Source organism: Mya arenaria, chromosome 9, assembly GCF_026914265.1.
Source record: "Mya arenaria isolate MELC-2E11 chromosome 9, ASM2691426v1".
NCBI lineage: Eukaryota > Metazoa > Mollusca > Bivalvia > Myida > Myidae > Mya > Mya arenaria.
The window spans coordinates 4,242,263-4,258,333 of record NC_069130.1 but is presented as its reverse complement, the minus strand read 5'-3'; the positions used below and the strand labels follow the sequence as shown (position 1 = coordinate 4,258,333).

Here is a 16,071-nt window from a genome sequence, read left to right as displayed (position 1 = left end):
TTTGTTTTTCAATCTTAAAAAATATGACAGAAGGATTAATCAAGTGCTGAAATCTCAAACAATAACTTGTTATAGGAAACAGTCTCAAACAGACATCAAATACTCCAAAATTCTTATGTAAAGACACAATTATTTCACAATTGCATCAAAACAAGGCTATGTTTAAAACACCTTAAACCTAGCTTAATAAGTATAGTTTTTCGCGACATATCATGCAAAGAATCAATGAGAGTGTCTGGATTTGAGATTGTACAAACCCCTATTGTGTGTATCAAATCCCCTTATTTTGCAGCTTTTAACAATTCTCAGTTCTAAAGACCTTTCTACATCTGTTGTAGGCTCAACTTGACCTGATATTCCGGACCACTATTATCTAGAATACTTTGTAGGTGTAGTAGGTCTTGAATATATCTTTCTACCAGTTATTTCGATAAATCACTTGTTTAAAAAATTGTCAGTTGATGCAACACAGCACAGTTGGTAGCGGAGAAGTATCGAAATGGAAACAATCGTTGTACCATGCTTGTGGTAGCCCCTTAAACATATGTCACAAGAAGCAGTTTAATTTTGTCTTTTGTTTATACGAAGTTCTAATGGCACGACCTTTGGCTTATAATCACGCATTTAAACAAATGTGTATCTTTTTACGATCTAGCGGACATGTACAGTACATGTCCCTTTATTTCCAAAGTACTGTGAGTGTTTGGTCTTGATTCAACATCTGGACAAAATATACGTATTCCTTAAAGTTCAGCTTAAACTCAGCTACCGATAATAAACCATTATACTTTTAAATTGACGATCAGACGGAGGCAACCATCGCTAAATTTGTCACGGAAGTGACCGGTAATGCACGATCGCTCCCGGAAACTGATATATTTCCGTAACAAGAGCCGTTGTAAGACAGCGCGCTCGACTACGCCGCTTTGACTTAGAAGTGAATACAATAACGATGTAATATTGCCAAGTTTGGTCTCTTTATGTCAAACCTAACTAAAACTAGTCGATACATAAGGTGACTTTGATGCTGCCCTCCTACCATCCCGCCCAAACAATGACGCAAGTCATTCAATGACTTGATTTCCCATGATGAAAATGTTGTTAAGAATATACAAATATGCCTTTCAAAAGAAACTTAAAAAATCGAGGGCCATAATTTGTATTTTGGGTTAAAATGGTATTATGTTTCTTGTTGTAAGATGGTCGTAAATAATTTTGAATTTCATTAAGTGCATTGAACGAACGGTATAGAAGTTTTTTTTATTAAAATCCCAACTTGCCCTTAACTTTTACTTGCCTAAAACTTTAACCTAGGTCAATCAGGGGCCATAACTTGAATTTAAGGATATGGAGTTATGTAACCTCATAGGCTGATGGTACTGAACAATTGTGTGAAGTATGTGTAAGTCAATTGAATGAAGGGTATAGAAGTTATTAATAAATATCCCAACCAGCCCTAAAACTTTAACCGAAGGTCCATAGTCAATAAGGGGCCATAATTTGTATTAAAGATAATATGGGGTTATCTAAGCTCATTATGTGATGGCTCTTAACAAAAGTGTGAAGTATTAAGTCAATTGAATGAATGGTATTGGAGTTTTAAGTGAAAATCCCAACTTGCCCTAAAACTTTAACCAGACGCCGATGCCGACGCTGGGGCGAGTAGTATAGCCCACCTATTCTTCGAATAGTCGAGCTAAAAAACGTATAATCTTCATAAACATGCATTTCTGTCAAGCAAACGATCCAGTTTAAACCGTCAAGTGGCTAAGATATTTTGGGCATTAGCAAAGTTGTGCAAACGGAAAAAACAAGCTCACAAGGAGAAAAAAGTAAACTCAAATCAACAGTTTAATGATTTCGCAAAGGTTATAAAACAGTCAAATGGACATAAAACTATCCACAAAATTTACTCAAAAAGGCTAGCCAACTCAATGGCTGTGTCTTAAACAACCTATAAAAGCGAAACTTTGTACGCAGTCAAAACATTGTATTTAACCTAACTGCGTTGTACAATGGAAATTCTCCATTCAAAAATAAGATATTAATTTGTATGAAAATTCATTAGAAGTACCCAAACATGTATTACTCTAACCAATACTGCCAAGAATTCCTCATCAATAAACAAATAAACCGATTTACAAATACTAGATGAATACATGAAGCACAATTATTAGACGCACTATAAAACAATTATAAGACGCCTAGAAACACACTTACAATGTACTTGCACCTTAGCCATGCAACTGGCTAAACATGGCCATATAAGGATTGATCGCATTTTTACTTGCGTTCATGGTGTATGAACGCAGTAGGGCACCCGAGCAAATTTCAGAAAGGCCACTTGCACTTCTTGGTAATATGCTCGCTTGCTCTTCTGTGTTCTTACAGCATAAACACACGAAAAAATGCGACCACTTCTTTACAATTTTAATTATTATTCGCTATGATTTAAGATTAGCCGTATCTCCTGCAATGGAGTATTTGTTCTAAAAGAAATGATACCGAAAATATACATGTGTATAAAAGAGTATCTGATGTTTGTAGCGTCGAATATCAATGGTTAAATGATATCGCGCTTATCCAATCGGAGCGCAACATTAAAATAATGACGTCATGAACGTCAAATTTCATCTTTATAAAGGACAAGGCAAATGGAAAAATATTGTCATATTAGGCATGCTTATAAAGTCAGTTATGCTTTTAACATAGCTTTTAAGTTTTTTGTTCAAAACAAAGGTTAAAAACACTATATGATAATGGCACAAACAGACACAAATGCTTTGAGGATAACTTTTTTTTCTACAATTTAAAAAAAACAACAACATAAAACCTATCAAAATATTTGTGCAAAAAGGATTAAAAAAACACAACTTTATTTATGAACAAATCAATGTGATTAGAATTAGGGCTATTACTTTTAAGCGCACTTCCATCCTGAGGAAGGCACTTTCAGATAGGACGGTCACAAGTTTATTTAGTTAGTAGCAAGCAAAAAACGAACATGAACCTCCCCAATAAAATTACTTTATTCGCCTTCATGGGGTGGGGTTTATGTTAAACTGGAATAGGCGTAAACATAAAAGATGAATATGTGAACAGGCAGTGTGCTTTTCACTCCATGTTATGAGTTTTTTAAAAAAAACTGAGCTCCTTCTTAGTTGTATTCATAAAGTATTTTCTACTAGTGACAAAAATAGCACTTCTGGATCGGACTAAGTAAATGATAAGTCTTGATATATGTAATTTCCTGAATTGTGTGACAATCATTGCATATTGCCAAAGTTAGCAGCTAATCTCCTTTTAGGCTTTTTTGAAGAGCTTCCAGTTGTTCTAGGTGGAGTTGTCTTATCTTTGGGAGTTTTAGGTGAAGATTTCGGACCTCCTTTTGAAGAGTCAACTTTCCCATGAGCTGAACCACCTGCTAAACCTTGGCTTACATTTTCAGATGTTGAAACAGACACTTTTGAATCTTTATTTGAAGAGTTAAGTACATTTGGTTTATCTTCCTTTGCTATTTTTTCCTCCTCCAATTTGGAAGAGCTCTCATCTGATGCAGAACCCTTCCTGCTTTTCTGTGGTGTCTGTTTACGGGTGACCTGTAAAATCATAATACAGTTTGAATGAAAGTCTAAACCCTTGTACATTACTGAAAAATATCTTTCATAGTTATGCAAAGAGAAAAAAGACATGTTCAGACCAACAGCTGCTTGTAATTGATAAATAATTGACTGGACTGTTAACAGTTAAATGACATTTCCAAATTCACATTTAATCAAAGTGAATTTCTCAAAAAATCTAAGAAAAATCATGCTGTAGTTACACAGTGAGTTTCTTACTCAGTGTGAAAAAGAACATGCTATGTTAGTGTGAATACCTGCAAAGGAACAAACGGGGTAACTACACTGGTTGGTTTAGTTTTCCCTGGCTGATTCTGACTGGTTGATGCACCTGCCAATGGCTTGTCAGATCTCGAGAAATCCTCTGTTTGATTGGCTGAGCCAGAGTGAGACTGATTTTGTGAGAAAGGAGGCTGCTGATTGGTTGCAGGATATCCTTGCTGGTTCCCAGGTTTCCCCCTGTTTTGCTGCTGGTACCACTGACCAGGGTGGTGACCTGGATGCGGGGGTCCTTGACCTTGGAAAAACCCTGAAGGTCATCATACCAGTGTGTTAGATTTGCATTCTCAAAATGTTACTCACTTCAGTCACATGATAATCAAACTTGCATTACAAATCTCATGCATAAAGACATTTTATAATTATACAGTATATGTACTACACATCCAAAGTAATTTTTATAAGGATTTTTGTATGCAGTTTACTAATAATTTATTTGCACTAACTGCACTTCTCTGCCTACTTGTTAACTTTCTGATATTGGAGTTGATGTACTTCAAAAAAAACAACAAAATTAATACTCTTCAAAATGGTAAAGTAGTCATCATTAAAAATCTCAAAACCAAAAGCTACGCAATTTTTTTGTTTTGTTTTTGTACCTGTACCCCTTTAACACAGATGCTCAACAGTAAACCAAACGAAACTAGAGTCTTTCCCTTGATTAGAAACGCTTTAAAATCTAGCAAAGCTCCAACAAACATGGCTGTGTATGCCCCTAAACATACCTGGAGGGTTGCTGACAGGGCTGAAAGCTGAGTTGGGAGAGGGGAACTGGCGTCCTGGGGGTCGGGCACCAGGGGGAAGAAATCCTGACATCATCTGGTATGAGGCCATTTGCTGCATGCTGCCTCGCTGCAGGGGAAAATTACAAGGATGTCAGGCCATGAATGCTGTTGTTACCATGAGAGTCAATTCTTGTACACAATTCACCAAAGAGAAGACACCATTTAAAATCGGTTATACATAATAAAATCCTGTTTCTTCCTTAATAAATAAATACAAACATAGTTTTTTTATAATGGACAGATTTTTTTGATTTTTTCAAATCAATGATTTGTTTTTCTCTTATGTATTTCATAACTAGAGCTGTCTCAGCAGTAACCCCAGTAACCCTTTAACCCCTAGCACTGCCTGGACACAGGAGATGGAAATTATTTCTCTTACAAGGAGCTCTGTCAAAAATTGTTAATTAGTAACCATAGTTGTACCTGACCTGTATTTTATGCTGTTAAACATATGTAACAAAAAAAGAAAACCTGGCAACCATTCCATGAGTAATCATCAAGACAAAACCAACAGACTGATCAATGGACCTATAATATATATATTCCCATGAACTTTATAATTTGTTGGGGTTATAACTATGATTTAATAATTAAATTGTCTAATAACATCTCTTTGTTTTGAGCTGTATCACTCATTGTATTCAATATTATATTCAGTAATATATTTATAGACATGACATCATATCTATTTATAGCCGTACCAGCTGCAGTAAGGCCACACTGGCTGCAGACTCTGCGGCCTCCTCTTTGGTTTTACACAGGGCTCCCTGGAATCTCGCGCCATTGAAGAGGGTTACTACACAGAAGTAAACACCATTCTGAAAGATAACATGCAAATTATATAAATTTTACATTTAGTTTCTAAACATGATATTTTTAAGGCAAACTGTCACCAGACAAACTAGCATGTGACAATAAGTAGATGCCATTTATACCGCCAGATAGTGAAACAATCAGCATGCCAAGAAAATATGATAAGCAACTTAGTATGATATAATACCAAAATGAAAGTGCCGAGCAGTCACCACAAGAGGCATAAATCAACTATTGCCAAGGTCATTGTTGCGGGCCTCACTCTATATGTATTGTTTAGGTGGTGTATGAAGTTTATTTGAATATCTGGCAAAGGTTCTGAGATCTAGCCAAGGTCTGTAGTAGTAAGAATTTAAGTACATCACTCCTATAACCTTATTGACAAAAACTGTACAAGGGTTTTCCGGAAAGTTTTGAGACTGTGTTTATATTTCAGAATGTTTTTAATATAAATCAACAAACAATCAACAGCTGTGTACATGACTATTTATTTTCCTTATAAAAAATTATATTTATCTCATAATAAGGAAGGAAATGGTTGTCAAGACAAACCCATCCAGCGTTTCACGGAGCACTGTCAAATTTACGTTTTCTGAAAATTGTTCACAATTCCTTCTACTGCGTCTGAATAATAGACTCAAAAACCTCATGTCAAAACATATGACAACACTATGATGTCAGCTGCATCAATGCACATATTATTGACGCCATCTAACTGTAGAACTGTTTGCAACGTTCAACGGAAGTAGAGAGGTAGTTTGAAGATGTCGGAAAGAAATTCCAATGTTGACGTCACCCACGGAGCATCGCGCTATATTCAAACACTGTGATCACAGCGGGGGATGACTCATACAAATACTTATGCATTTTCTAACAAGGGATAAATCAAAGCTAACATGTTCAAGGGCTTTGGTATTCCGCTGGCATGGACGTTTCAGTGAGGGCATGGAAATGTGTGCGATTAAAAGGGGAGCGGCAGAACGTCAGTCGTGAATGAAAGTTGCGTAATTCAGTGCGAGACAGGTTACAAGAAGACTGGCGGAAGACAGTGAGGGAAATTGGCGCAATGAGACAACGAAGTGCTCCGTGGCTTGTAACCTGTCCTTTTTGTTATGTTTGTTGTATACGTTCACTTGTTAGTATATCATTGAAACTTGGATTTGTTTATATTAGATACAATTGTCAGTTGATAAATTTTAAATTCATGCTGTGAGTGGTATGTTTTTTATAAGTGCAGTCTCAAAACTTTCAGTACAAAACCGCGTAAAACCAGCTTATTACATACAGTATGGCAACATCTTTATTTTTCTACCCTATTAGAGACTAGTTATAGTTGCCTGTCCTCTCAACTGACCTTTGGTATGTAGTCGTACATGGGCAGTCCCATCTGCAGAGACTGGCAGAATGTCATCAGCTCCATTACTGGGTTCCTGAATAATAAGGTTATCATTTTCAACTAATTTAACAACTAATAACTTAATGGAGAATTATGGTCAATATCAGTAGCTAATATCCATATACATAATATATGTTTATATATGTGTACTAGAAACAACACTGCACTGACAAGTACATGTACTTTTATTTTGATAAATGAAAAAATGTGAAGCTTATTTTAGTTTAACTCACTAAATTCACAAGAAATTAAGTGGGTTGATTAGATTTTTTTTTTCAATTTGTTGCAGTTTCTAAGTGTTGCCTTTAACTGCAGGCATCATTTGTTTGTATTACCCACACTCTCTCTCACCTATTGCCACCCCTGGGCGGGGGATTGAGCAGAACCGGCCTGTTGTTTCTGTTTCCCTGGTAACCCTGCTGCTGGATCCCTGCATCCTGCTGTCTGGGCTGGGCCCTGCCCCTACCCTTCCTCTGCTGTTGTTGGTGTTGCTGCTGCTGATATTGGTTTTGTTGTTGCTGTTGGTATGATTGCTGTTGTTGATGTTCTGCTCCCGGTGCCTGATGTTTGGCCACATCAAACAGTTCCTGCACAGAGAGTTGTCTCCCATAGCTGCTCTTCCCAGCATTCCCTCCCTCCCCTCCAGGGGGCGTGGCCTCATCACTTTCTGTCTTGGGTGACTCAGCGATATGTAGCAACTTCTTGATGGCCATAGATCCATCCTATCAATGTAAGGAGTTAAATTGTTAAAATTACTATATCAAAATTCAAAAAATCAATTACCTTACATAACTGTTATAAATTCAATTAGGTATGTGTTTGTGTACATTGTTATAATCAGAAAATATCATATTAATTTAAAGCTACACCATTTGTGTCTTATTCACTTACGAGATAGATTTTGAGTTTTAACTTTATTAATTTTTAAAACAATTGTGAAGAAAGTTTATAATACATTTAGTTTATACTTTGTCACTCTCATTGGCACCATGTTATATGAGAGTGGTCTTTAGTTATGGGGAACATCAGAGAAGCTGGAGGGAACCCACTTGTCCTGCTTGTTGACCACCAACCAAACACACAACTAAATCAATTTTATTCTTTTTCAATGTAAAACTGTTACTATTTAATATTACCTCGTCTTTAGCTTCCACATCCTGCTTTTCCTCCGATACATGAACTTCTTCAAGTGACTTAAACATGGCAGAGAACTCATCATTTGACACCACCCTGCTAGCCGGAGGCCGAGGTTTTGTTGCTTTATCCTTAGGAGGCTCCTCTATATTCTCTAAGTCCCCAACACTGACAGGCCTATCGCTCCTGCTGGCCTGAGAGAAAAGGGACTGTACATCTATTTTTGTCCCCGGTTCTGGAGATTGACCTCCCATGTTTTGAGGGACAGGGGAAGGAACTGTGGGGAGGACGGCAGCAGCATGTGAGAGTGATGTCCCTTGTTTATCTGTTTCTGAGCCCTCTGGTGGCATAGAGGACTGAAGCTGTTTCCACATGCTCTCAAATTCTGTGTTGGCTGCAGAGTTGTTCTGGCTTTGTCTCTGAAAAAACACAACAACAACAACTCGTTACAACAATTGTGAAACAAAAGTGTCTTATTCCTTTTCACCAATATTATATTTTTGTAAAATGCAAGCATTATTAATTCAATAAATTGTTATGAACAAGTCAAACTGTTATGAAATGCATAAAAGAAATGAAGTCGTGTCATAGCTAGATTTGTTTTTTTCTTCGTTTGGCTATTTTTAAAATTATTCAACTAAATTTCATTACATACCATGTTTAAGTCTTCATTAAACAGGAGGAATTAACAAATATAAAATAAATCATTTCCTACCTGTGTATTGGCTGCCTGAGTCTGCCTGACCCCCTGTACACCTCCACCATGACCACCACCCTGTGCCCCACCCTGGGAGAGACGGGGAGTAACAAACTTGGGGGAGACATTACCACCGTTAAACACACCGCTCTGGTGGGCTTTGCTATCACGGGTCTGAAAATGATATATGGGGAGATGAAAATACAATCATTAAATGTCATGACAACAATGTCTCATAATTTTATAAAATGCTTCATCTATGCTTTTGTGTCCTTACTTTCAATGCATGTTACCAATAACAAACAAGAGATGTTTGTCAAACATTATGCCCCCCCCCCCCCTGAGCGCCATGTTGTCAGGATTATATGGACAATTGAAATATGCATGGACCAAAATGACAGCTGATTTGTTGCTGTTTTAAGATTATGACCATTAAAGTGTGAGGATAAAGTGTGTTATGACCGTCATGACCTTTGACTCTATGAACTCAAAATCCAGAGTCATCAGCTCGTCACCAGAAACCAAAATGTCAAGTTTGAGGGCCATGGGTGCAGGCATTGTCAAGTTATCACAAGACAAGTTTTTTTCGTTCAAGGTCACTGTGACCTTGACCTTTGACCCGATGACCCCTTAAATCATAAGGGGTCATCTACAAGTCAGATGCAACTCCAAGTCAAGTTTGAAGGCCATGGGTTCAGGCATTGTTGAGTTATCACTCGGACAACCTTTTAACATTCAAGATCACTGTGACCTTGACCTTTGGCTCTATGAATCCTAAAATCAATAAGGGTGATCTACTGGTCAGGCTTAACATCCATGTCAAGTTTAATGATCATAGGTTCAGGCATTGTTGAGATATCAGTGGGGGAAGATTTGTTAACTTTTTTGTGTTAAAGGTTACTGTGACATTGACCTTTGCCTGATGACCCCCAAAGTCGATAAGGGTCATCTACTGGGCAGGCCCAACCTTCATGTCAAGTTTGATGACCAAAGGTCCAAGAAAGGTCGAGTTTGCTTTCAAGGTCACTGTGACCTTGACCTTTGACCCCTAAAATCAATAGGGGTCATCTACTGGTCAGGCCCAACCTCCATGTCAAGTTTGATGACCATAGGTCCAAGAATTGTCGAGTTTGCTTTCAAGGTCACTGTGACCTTGACCTTTGACCCCTAAAATCAATAGGGGTCATCTACTGGTCAGGCCCAACCTCCATGTCAAGTTTGATGACCAAAGGTCCAAGAAAGGTCGAGTTTGCTTTCAAGGTCACTGTGACCTTGACCTTTGACCCCTAAAATCAATAGGGGTCATCTACTGGTCAGGCCCAACCTCCATGTCAAGTTTGATGACCATAGGTCCAAGAATTGTCGAGTTTGCTTTCAAGGTCACTGTGACCTTGACCTTTGACCCCTAAAATCAATAGGGGTCATCTACTGGTCAGGCCCAACCTCCATGTCAAGTTTGAGGGCCATGGGTGCAGGCATTGTTGAGTTCTCACTTGGACAACCTTTTATCATTCAAGGTCACTGTGACCTTGACCTTTGGCCCAATGACCCCTAAAATTAATAGGGACAATCTCCTGGCCAGGCTCAACCTCCATATCAAGTTTGAGGGCCGTGGGTGCAGCCATTGTCAAGTTATCACTCGGATAACCTTTTACCATTCCAGGTCACTGTGACCTTGACCTTTGGCCCAATGACCCCTTTAATCAATAGGGACCATCTTCTGGCCAGGCCCAACCTCCAAGTCAAGTTTGAGGGCCATGGGTGCAGGCATTGTCAACTTATCACTCGGACAACCTTTTATCATTCCAGGTCACTGTGACCTTGACCTTTGGCCAGATGATCCCCAAAAACCATAGGGGTCATCTCCCGGTCAGGCCAATTCTCCAAGTCAAGTTTGAGGGCCAAGGGTGCAGGCATTTTTGAGTTTTCAATCGGACAACCTTTTACCATTCAAGGTCACTGTGACCTTGACCTTTGGCCCAATGACCCCCCAAAACAATAGGGGTCATCTACTGGTCAGGCCCAACCTCCAAGTCAAGTTTGAGGGCCATGGGTGCAGGCATTGTTGAGTTATCACTCGAACAACCTTTTACCATTCAAGGTCACTGTGACCTTGACCTTTGACCCATTGAGCCCAAAAACAATAGGGGTAAGCTACTGGTCAGGCCCAACCTCCAAGTCAAGTTTGAGGGCCATGGGTGCAGGCATTTTCACGTTATCACTCGGACAACCTTTTACCATTCAAGGTCACTGTGACCTTGACCTTTGGCCTGATGACCCCCAAAAACAATAGGGGTCATCTACTGGTCAGGCCCAACCTCCATGTCAAGTTTGAGGGCCATGGGTGCAGGCATTGTTGAGTTATCACTCGGACAAGCTTTAAAATTATTTTACCATTAAAGGTCACTGTGACCTTGACCTTTGACCTGATGACCCCCAAAATCAATAGGGGTCATCTACTGGTCAGGCCCAACCTTCATGTGAAGTTTGATGACCATACGTCCAGGAATTGTTCAGTTATCACTCGGACAAGCTTTGGTCTACCGACGGACCGACCGACCGACCGACCGACATACCGACATGCCTGTGCAAAGCAATATACCCCTCTTCTTCGAAGGGGGGGCATAATAATTATTTAAACCAATGCATTCATGCCTCTGTAGGCTGTCAGTCAGTCCGGTTTGTTTTGTGTCTCGGATGAAACTTACCCAATTTAAATTTTATTTCTCTCAAACTGCAACCAAATGTATAGCAGCATGGGAAGGTGTTTTGCACATAGCATTTATGCTCTGACATTGAAAGTCAAGGTAACACTTCAATAAGAGATCAGTTAATACCTATACTGACATGGCTAATTCAGGGGGATTAAACATGGTCCTGAGACAACTATTGTTTAGGATGTTTTTACTTTTGCAGCTTAATCTTCCTTAAACTTTACGTTTAATTCTCTGCCCCTGTCATTCACTCACCTCAAGCAGTCGTCCATACTGCTGCCCTTGTTGCTGCCCCTGTTGCTGGTGGTAACCACCCCGGTTCTGACGGTCATATTCTGTGTTGCTGGTCTGGTGACCACGTTGACCGCTGTTGTTACCTGAAAACAATAGTGCAAACAATTGAGGAAAAGTTACTGTCAGAACTATGTCATGTTATTAACTGCCTTTCATTTGTTAAGTCAAAAATATTCTAGTTTTCAGGGTATTGACTTTAGATTGCTTTCAATACAATCACTCTGATGAAATCAGCCAATTGCATGCGATAAAGTTTAAACTATGACAGGCAAACAGAATTTCAGGACATTTTCTGTATGCATGCAACGCAAAGCAAATGGCAGGATATTACACATTTAAAGAAATATATTACAAATATAACTCCTGTTAACGTGTTTGTGTCTCTTTTCTGTGTTCAATGCCATACCTGCCCTGTTGTCATGGTAACCCTGGTTTCTCTGGTGACCTTGACCCTGATTGCACCTGTTGACCCCAGACTTCCCGCCCCAGGCATCAGTATATGTAAAATCACTACTAACATTCCTGAAATGATAAAAGAGTTGTAAATGTAAGTGATTATTTCAGGTCCCCAAAAAAAGAACATTTCATACACTTAATCTGCCAATTGTCCAAAATGAATTTGTACAATACAGTTTAATGTTCTGTTCTAGATGGGAAACCATTTCCTTTAAATCTACAGGAGCAAGTGTTGGAAAAGAGCCATTATTGAACTGAAACAACTGTGAAACAAAATAACCTACCTGGCCTGGTTCTGTCGGTGAGTCTGTCCCTGCATCTGTTCAGCTGGCATCTTTACCCCTGTGGACGGCCGCGCCCCATTTTTCCTCTCCCCGTGAGTCAGGTTGAGCAGTGCTGAGGGAGGCATACGGTAGCCTCTACTTGTTGAGTTCCTATGAGATGGTGAAATTATGCAACACTTTAGTCGAGGTTTCAACCAGGGTAGGGTGGCCTTTTTACAATAATTGTGTTGGCCTTATGGAAAAGACAAATACAACATGGCCATCGTTAAGAAAAATGTATGTTCTATGACAGGTTACTTACCCTTCAAGATGTTTCTTAAAACTGATGGCAAAAGAGTTGCTTGTAGACAAAAATAATAAAATTTCAATTCAAGGGAGAGTGGATTTGTGTCAAGAACTTTCAAAATATTTCAATAACTTGAGTAGTTATCAGACCTTTGACCTTCACCTTGAAGGTAGGGGGCTAGAATGTGTGCTCTGCAAGACAGTTGATATGTTGAACATTTGTGACAACTTTGCAATCATTTCATGAGATGAGTTATGAAACGGCAAAGAGGGGATGTTCCATCTCTGAAAGTCTACAAGCGTTCTGCCTGGCTAGTTCTCCATAATGAGAATTATTTGGACAAATCAATCTCATAATCAATTTGCTTGACATTAATATAAAGGATTGTGTGATTAATTTCTTGAGGTACGTACACATTATCATTTCGGCTATTACACATATAATACTAACAAAGAATCGTTTGTAAACATGTGAAACCACACCTTGCATGTCACTAGAAAAACTACTCATCACAGATGACCGCATATAAAACATTGTATCAAGTTTCAGGTTAATATTTTTTTATATTTTTATTGCCTAGATGAAATCTACGCATGAAGAAACTCCTTCAAAACCAGTACATGCACTAAAAGCAACGCCCTACCTGATACTGATTCCCCCAGCGAAGTCCTCATCAAAGATGACCTCATACACCGTGTTGACCTCCACCTCTGCTGGGTGGATGCCCACGATCGTGCCACGGAGACCAAACGGCACGGAGAAACCCTGCCGCGTGTTCACCACTCGGTCAAACAGCTGGTACTCCGTGCTAGAGTCAGGGATCAGGGAGCCGCTAGTTACTATTGGCTGAAAGCGTAATGAATGGACTTGAATAGTAAATTAAATGCAATGGGGAAGACATATAATTAAGGACTGTCAAATTTAGTACTTTGAAACTGCATAATTTAAGCTTAGGTATGGTATCATAAATGGCTTTTTAAACCATTGTGTTGCTTAAACCTGAATCTTGACTTACTTATCTGATGGATTAACCTGAATCTTGACTTACTTATCTGATGGATTAACCTGAATCTTGACATACTTATCTGATGGATTAACCTGAATCTTGACTTACTTATCTGATGGATTAACCTGAATCTTGACATACTTATCTGATGGATTAACCTGAATCTTGGCATACTTATCTGATGGATTAACCTAAATCTTGACATACTTATCTGATGGATAACAGTATTATCTTGTCATATCATTGCCAATCAATTTAAGGAGCCCAAGCCTTAGAGGCCACTCACCCTATACAGCAGATGGGGCTTAACCTGCATCTTCACTCTCTTTTGCCTCTTCTTATTCACCTCCTACAAACACAGATTAAAATTAGTTTAAGCCACAGTTTGTGCATAATATCATCAAACACACTCTTTCAATATTTGACACTTAATGCTTTAAAATGTTTTAGATTGACAAAAATCAAGCTACATCAAACAGTAAATATATATGAATATTTTGACTACTAGGTTAAACACCAAGCGTTGTCACTTTTATTATTAACGTAAACAAGAAGTGCTGAAGGACATCGGGCTTGACTATATGCTGCTATGTCTTAGAAATGAATACAATACTGATGCAAAAGCATGAACAAAATAATAATTGAAAATTAAACAAAATTGCCGCAATGCTACGAAACCAGATATTATTGATTAACTGAAGAACTAAAGCCTTCATTGTAAGAGTCAGAGTTACAATGGCTTTTCTATTATAGTAACAGTGGCCTTGACCTTGCCCATAGGGGCCCTAAAAGCCATTCCAATGAAGTCCTCCATAATCTCTTCCTACATGTACATACCAGTTATGATGGCAATATTTCAACTTTAACTAAAGTTATTCAATACCAATCTAGTTCTAGTAACAGTGACCTTGACCCTGGGAGCCCCAAATGTAATCCACAGAAAGGTCTCCTTGAACTCTTCCTATATACAAAGTTGGTAGCAATATGTCAACCTTAAGTTACTGTATTCAGAACCAACCATTTTTCTAATTTTACTAACAGTGACCTTGACCAAGACTCTCAGGGCCCCAAACATAATTCCATTAAAGGTCTCAATAAACTCTTCATATATACCAACTTTGGTTGCAATATGATAAACCTAACTAAAATTATTTTATACCAAAGGTGAAATTGACACCCCCTCCTGTAGGCCCACCTGAACAACAACATATGTCATTCGCATAACTGGGTTTAACTTTGAGGCTGCTGTGATAAGTACAAAGGCCATTGAATGAACAATATTTGAAATCTGAGTTAAAACTCCCCAAAAAATTTAACCAAATTTTTTTAGTTGATCAAGGGTCAAAATTTGTATTAGGGATAATATGGAGTTATGCCACATAATTGTGTGATGGCTGTTAACAACTGTATGAAGTATTAAGTCAATTGAATAAACTCTATAGAGAAATCCCAAATTGCCCTCAAACTTGAATCAGACACAATGTGCCCTAAAACTTTTACCTAAGTTCCTATTAAAGTCAAACAGGGGTCATAATTTATATTTAGGATAATATGGAGTTATCAAATCCGATTTTGTGACTGTTGTTTTTTCTCACAGTCAAACAAGGGCATAGCTCTACAATCATTAAAGCATGAGTGATTGGCCTTGCTACACATATGTGCATTGTCTCTTGTAACATGTGTACCAATTCTCATATGAATATTTTGGTTTAAGGTTTTTGCATGGCACTTAAAACAACAACAGCAATCCTTTAATAATATATAGACTTTTTTCTAAGATTCCTTTTCTCACAGATTAATTGTTTTGTTAACTTTTTATTTTTTGTCTTGGAATGCCAATTTTTCCTAAAAGTAAATATGCTGAAAAATAGATCAAATAGCAGTTTTTGATATTGGATATGAAAATGGATATATTTACAGTCATCGAAATTAGACTTATGGATTAACAAGCCTGTATTCTAATACTATTGGTTGGCATCAATTTTTTGAACAAGCCCTACTATATAAAATTCAGAATTTGAGCAAGCCCGAAAGACATTTTTCCAGTGTAGGGCTTGCAGGCTTGTGTAAATTTCGACCACTGTATTTATGGCTAAAAGCTTAACAAATACTTTAGGAACAATTAGTTTTTCTGCAGTTTTCCAAACAATTGAACCTGTTCTTTTGTAAATCATTAATTATATGACTGAGTTGAAGGTATGGAAACCGAAATCAGCTGATTCTGAGACAAAAACTATAAAGAAATTGTCAAAATTGTCAATCTGTGAGAAGGCAGCTTGAAGCCTACCCACATTTTGCAGTAGTGAC

General features: G+C 38.2%; 1 protein-coding gene across 1 annotated transcript in view; it reads right to left on the bottom strand.

Annotated features, from left to right (window-relative positions):
- Positions 1-1,833: 1,833 nt before the first annotated feature.
- Positions 1,834-16,071, bottom strand: part of LOC128202890 (5'-3' exoribonuclease 1-like) — a 42,681-nt gene continuing 28,443 nt past the window's right edge. Inside the window, exons 28-40 of the mRNA XM_052904060.1 lie at positions 14,051-14,113; positions 13,402-13,604; positions 12,473-12,622; positions 12,139-12,254; positions 11,694-11,815; positions 8,743-8,898; positions 8,030-8,446; positions 7,245-7,615; positions 6,852-6,927; positions 5,386-5,502; positions 4,625-4,751; positions 3,878-4,149; positions 1,834-3,599 (exon numbers count right to left, since the gene is read on the bottom strand). Of these exons, the coding sequence (XP_052760020.1) occupies positions 3,267-3,599; positions 3,878-4,149; positions 4,625-4,751; positions 5,386-5,502; positions 6,852-6,927; positions 7,245-7,615; positions 8,030-8,446; positions 8,743-8,898; positions 11,694-11,815; positions 12,139-12,254; positions 12,473-12,622; positions 13,402-13,604; positions 14,051-14,113 (2,523 nt within the window). The 3' untranslated portion in view covers positions 1,834-3,266. The remainder of the gene's footprint in view (positions 3,600-3,877; positions 4,150-4,624; positions 4,752-5,385; positions 5,503-6,851; positions 6,928-7,244; positions 7,616-8,029; positions 8,447-8,742; positions 8,899-11,693; positions 11,816-12,138; positions 12,255-12,472; positions 12,623-13,401; positions 13,605-14,050; positions 14,114-16,071) is intronic.